The sequence below is a fragment of the Muscardinus avellanarius genome, assembly GCF_963383645.1.
Source record: "Muscardinus avellanarius genome assembly, chromosome: 6".
NCBI classification, from domain to species: domain Eukaryota; kingdom Metazoa; phylum Chordata; class Mammalia; order Rodentia; family Gliridae; genus Muscardinus; species Muscardinus avellanarius.
This window is the reverse complement of record NC_137791.1, coordinates 38,445,939-38,451,938: the sequence shown is the minus strand read 5'-3', so window position 1 is coordinate 38,451,938 and position 6,000 is coordinate 38,445,939. Positions and strand designations below refer to the sequence as shown.

At 38.6% G+C, this 6,000-nt stretch overlaps 1 protein-coding gene across 1 annotated transcript in view; it reads right to left on the bottom strand.

The window, feature by feature from the left end:
• Positions 1–2,608: 2,608 nt before the first annotated feature.
• The window catches only part of ARSJ (arylsulfatase family member J), a gene marked incomplete at both ends in the record, with an annotated part of 97,948 nt that continues 94,556 nt past the window's right edge, over positions 2,609–6,000 (bottom strand). The window contains one exon of the mRNA XM_080697630.1: positions 2,609–4,010. Within this exon, the coding sequence (XP_080553756.1) occupies positions 2,609–4,010 (1,402 nt within the window). The remainder of the gene's footprint in view (positions 4,011–6,000) is intronic.

The following is a 6,000-nucleotide window of genomic DNA, read 5'->3' as shown; positions in this document are numbered from 1 at the left end:
CACTGAGTAGCCAGACCACTACTGGGACCATCAAGAGTGGGATTGGTACTTGCAACGCAGCATGCACAGAGAAATATCGCAGAAAATATAAATCAGACGCTTCTCTTAATCAGCAATAACTAGGAGGAAAAGGGCAACAGGAAGAGGTTGAGCTATAGAAAGGGCCCTATAGTGAAGCAACTAATGTGACCAATCAGAGGGTATGTAATACTGGAGGACGGAGCCTCTTTAAAACGCAGGAGGTACATAAACAAATGTATCAAAATAAAACACCAAAGAAGTGTGGGATGGAGGGAGGGGGAGGGAATGGGATGGGGGCTGGATGAGGGCTAATTGGATGATGTGTGCTTGTATATCCTCTCAAGTCTTGTACTCCAATGTGATTGATATATGACTACAATGCACCAATTTAAAAAATAAATTAATTAAAAAAATAAAAAAATAAAAATATTTTATTTGGAAACAGGGTCTCACTAAGTTGCTGAGAGCCTCACTAAGTAGCTGAGTCTGGCTTTGAACCTGTTTGATCCTCCTGTCTCCGCCTTCCAAGCCCTGGGATTAGAAGCGTGTGCCACCATGCCCGGCTATAGCATTATTTGATATGCCACCAAGAAAGAAAATCACTGACAATATTTCTTTAAGACTGAATTCAGAAATGCTGGCACATGTCTTTAACCCCAGTACTTGGAAGGGTGAGGCAGGATTATCACTGGTTTGAGACCAACCTCAGTAACTTAGTGAGATCCTTTTTCAAAATAAAAAATAAAACCAAGCTGGGGGTGTAGCTCAGAGGTAGACTACCCATGGGTTCAACTACCAGTAAGACCACACATGCACACACACACACACACACACACACACACACACACACACACCCCACACTCACACTAAACTATAGGAAATACTACTTTTTTATAATGAAATAAATCTATAAATTCTATAAAATACTAAAACTGAAAAATTTAATTTGTGAGTTATTTCAGTACAAGTTTACAGGTTATAGATTTTTAGAAACTATAATAGGCAATCATTTGAGTACATGTGCATTTAAATGGTATGCTGCCAGACCACCACATACATTTTCTTATCACAATTGTAACTTCACAGATCACAGTTTTTGCTATCTGTGACTTTTCAAGTGTGACTTAAGAGGCCTCTGAATTAGAACAGAGGACTTGAAAAAGCTTCAGGATCCTTAGGAATAGCACATCCATCTATGCTCATTGACGGCCCAGGCTGAACCTCATTATGGATAATCCTTCCTTAATCTTGATGTGTACACATATGAGCTCCAAACTAAGTTTCTAAGTACTCCAGGCAGAATCCTTATTTTCAATTTCTCTTCTGTTTCTCCCTACCTGGTCTACTTTGTATAAGGGTAAGGTCATTATACATGTTCTTTATTAATAAGTGAATATCTTCCTCAATACATCAGCCAGGTGGAAACATGTAAAATCTGTATATTACTGAGTGAACAAACCACACCTTCAACTGCCTATTTGTAAATCTTTTTACTTACTGAGAAGAATAATATAATTTTATATAGAGTCTAGAAGTTAGATGAGAAAAGCCACACTATATTTGACAGTGCTAAAAATAAATCATTTTAATAATTAATATACATAAATAGTTTTGGGTAGAAACAATAAAATTGTATCAACTCTGCATAAACACTGAATTTTTAGGTAAATTTGAAAGTAATATAGTTATCTTATTACATTCAAAGTAATGGTTGTACAATGTTGATTATAATTTTTTCAAATAATTTTCTTTTATAGTCTGTGTATTTATGCAGTTTTATAGTAATTTAGGGTATACAGTGCTTGGTAGTCTTCAAGAAATGAAATAAAATTCTTCTAATGTATGCAGAAAATAAAAATAAAGTCATTTACATAACTTTTTAAGAAAACAAAATACTATAATTTTCTGTAAAAATAAATTATGTACTTTATATCAAAATGTCATTCTGTTAAAGTGTTTAGAAAATAGTTACATTCATTTTTGGCAGTGTGCTTAAACATTCTTTTTGCCATTCCCTTGTACATGATAAATTGAGGTGCAAGCTGTTCACATGTGAGAAAAACAGCTTATTTTCAAAGGAAAGGAATGATATATGAAACAGAATTAATTAAAAAACCCATGTGTCATATGATAGAGATAGAAACACTCATGAAGAAAATATATTTTGTTCAAGGCCTTTGCGGTGACACAACCTGTGGCTATATTGAAAGTCGTTTTTAATCATGCTATCCTGTAATTTCCATTATAAGAGCATGCAGGTTGATCGCAAGCCCAAGTCTACTTTCATAATTTAAAACACAGTTTTTTAATCAAGTGATTGAAGCACAGCAGTTGGACTCACGACTGACTACCTTTTATAAAGGATGAAGAGAAATAAACACCTCCTTTCTCCTTCAAGTGTGCCTCTCAGAAGCAGCAGGACAGTTTGCCGTGTGGCAGCGGGTGGCAGAAGTTCCTGCAATGGCACAACATGAAAGCGAGCCCGACACTGACGGCGGTGATATTTCTGAGTCAAATTTGCTAGCTTAGCTAGCCAACAGGTGAATGAGGAAGAATAAAGTTGAACCAAGCTGAAAAAAACTTGTCCTTAACCACGAGTAACACCTGAAAGGCAATTTGGAGATGAGCATGCTTTGGGCTGTTTTTTCTTCTTTGTCTTACTTTTCCTTTTCTTTTCCTCAGCTTTGTTTTTTCTGGCCTTCTTCTTCTTGTGTTCCTCTTTATACCATGGTCCCCAGACGCCTCCATTGAGCCGAGGGTTACTCCTGGGGTCCTTGGGTGGGTACCTGACGGGCACTGCGGTCTTGTTGAACTGCGAGAGCCTCCGGAGGAGCTTCTTCACAATTCCAGGATACCTGCTGGATAAGTCCACCCTCTCGTATGGGTCAGCTGTGATGTTGAAAAGCCAGATGCTTTTGCCAGTTGACAGTGTGATCCGTTCATTGTGCCACCGGTTTGGCCCCAGGTTGCTGAAAGACTGAGGGGGAACCCAATCACTGTAGCCAGGATTTCCAGTGAGCAGTTTCCAGTGCTGCACCCTGATGGCTGACTGAATGGCTGTATTCCAGATCCCATAGCCTGCTGCCCACGAGCCATTTTTTGCCTTCGTGTAAATGGGGTCAATGTTGTGCAAAATGTCCACTCGGGGTGAACGAAGACCTTCACTTATGGTCTCCCAGATGTCATAACCATCTAGTTGAATGTCTTCCTCAATCTGTCCTTCAGCCAGGGCAATCAGGGTGGGGTACCAGTCAGTGATGTGCACAAGTTCCTTACATACTGTGCCCTTGTTTTTCAGAAGTGGGCTGTGCACAAAGCCAACGGCCCGGATCCCCCCTTCCCAATATGTCCCTTTGCTACCTCTGAGAGGCCAGTTACTTCCTCCAGCCATGGGCTGGCCACCATTATCTGAAGAGTAAATGATAATGCTGTTGTTATAGAAACCATAAGTCTTTAGAGCCAAGGTCACGTTGTTGATCGCTTCATCTAAGCAAGAAAGCATGGCAGCATACCTCCGCCTATTTATGTTGATAATGGATCGGTAGTGTTCAAAATACCTGCCAGGTGCTTGCAGTGGTGAGTGGACAGCTTGGTAGGCGATGTATAGAAATATAGGCCTTATGGGGTTATGAGAAGCTAAGATTTGCTGCACCCTTTGCGTGTACATCTGTGTGGAGTATATGCCACTGTCATAGTCCCAGGCAGCATTGTCGTTTTCATACAAGTCATAGCCACACATCCCAGGACTGTCACATTTGTAATGTGTATAGTAATCACCACTCCCCAAGAGGGAACCAAAAAAGGTATCAAATCCTCTCTTGGTGGGCATGCATTCTTTTCTGTAAAAACCCAAGTGCCATTTTCCAACCATATGTGTTGAATATCCAACCTCCTTCAGCTTCTGAGGTAAGGTTGCATTGTCCAGAGGTAAGCAGTTGGGTTGAGTAGGTCTTATGATAGAATGCTGAAGGCCTGTGTGTATCTGATACCTTGAGGAAAAAAGAGAAGAGTTTTGTCAGAACAAGATAAAAGAGATATTCACATAAAACAACTATTCCAAAATTAAACAATATTTTTCAAAGATAAACTTTACTCCAAGTAATGTATGACCAATTCAGCACTTCTCCTATTGAATCTAAAGTTTTACTTTAATTAGCTTCATATTTAACATTCAAAATGCACTTGAATCTAAAAGTACTTTTGGAACTGAGATTTCTTCAGTCTTTTTAAAGTTCTTATACAGAACTAATTAATATAAATTTTAGTCTTTAATTAAATGATAAAAACTAACAAGAGAAATAATATACAGAAATGGGGCAGCACAATTCACAATAGCTAAGTTATGGGACCAACCTAGGTGTCTGTCAACAGATGTATGGACAAATAAAATGTTGTACATACACACAATTTTACTTAGCCATAAAGAACAAAATTATGTCATTTGCAAAAAAATAGATGTAACCAGTGAATGTTGTACTAATATTGGCTGTAAGATCAGCCAGTCTCGGAAAGTCAGGGGTTATATGTTTTCTCTCATATGTAGAAACTAGAGAGAAAATAGGAAATGAAAGGGACTTTGGATAAATAAGGAGACAAACAGAAGAGCAGAAGGGGATGGGGAAGAAGGTGGAGAGGAAAGAAGGAGTCCTGATGGAGGAAACAGGTCAAGTAATGCCATGTCCATTTACAACAGTATCAACACTCACCTCACCAAGTATGGGGAGGGAAGGTGAGTGGAGCAGGATCCAGAGGGAAACACATAAAGTGCTGTGTGCATGTATGTTTGTATTACTCTGAACCTTACAATGATGTGTAATTGCAATGCACCAGTAAAAAAATAAAACAAAGCAAAACTTTCTTACAATGTTTTATCCTAAAGTGCCAACATGATACATCCAACCATACACACACACAGACACCGTGGTGAATAGTTCAATTTATTTTTAAATCTTCAACTGATAGTAAAATGCAATCGTGAGTGTGTTGGGAGTGTGAACTACAGATACCCTGATGGTTTTGTGGGAGTTGTGGTAATAGTTGGTCACTGATGCAAAGCTCTATGCACCTTGTCTATTCTACTGACCACTAGCTGTCAGAATTTCACAATAACTACAGTTGTGGTAATTTGAAATGCTATAAACCCCCAAATAAATAAGACTTTTCATAAGCCTCATTAGGCACCAAATTCAGAAGGCTTTGTTATTATCCTTGATAATTTTTGACTCAGTTTAGGATTCAAAAGATTCTCTTGTAAGCCTGGTGTAGTGGTGAACACTTGTAATCCTATATTTGGGAGGCTGAGACAGGAGTATCACAGGTTCACAGCCAGCCTCAGCTACTTAGTGAGGCCCTCCACCACTTAGTGAGACACTCTTTTAAAATTAAGACTAAGCTGGGCGTGGTGGTACATGCTTGTAGTCTTAGCATTTGGGAGGCTGAAACAGGAGAATCATGGTTCATGGCCAGCTACAGCTCCTTAGTGAGGTCCTTTGCAACTCAGTGAGACCCTGTTTCAAAATAAAGAATAAAAAAAATTTTAGTGTTGGGGGTGTAGCTTGGAGGTAGAATTCTCCTGGGTTCCATCCCCAGTAATACACACACACACACACACACACACACACACACACACACACACAAAATAAATAAATAAAAATAAAAAATAGGGCTGGGGGTATAACTTGGAGGTAGAATGCCTCTGGGTTTAATCCTTCATTCCACAAAAATTCTCTTGTGAAACTATTAATATTATACATGACAAATTGATAACACTTATCAAGGCAAACTTAGAGAAAATGAAAAAGGGAGAAATCTGTATTTTGGAAAGGATTCAAGGGGAAGTTATTGACTAAATAAATATCATGCAGAAAATGTACTTAACCAGAATGTCTATTCAGCTTCTTGAAAGGCTAAACAATTCAATTCAAGCCTTTCTTATTAATTTGGTTGTTTTCTCATCTTGGAGCAAAGGCAAAGAAAATT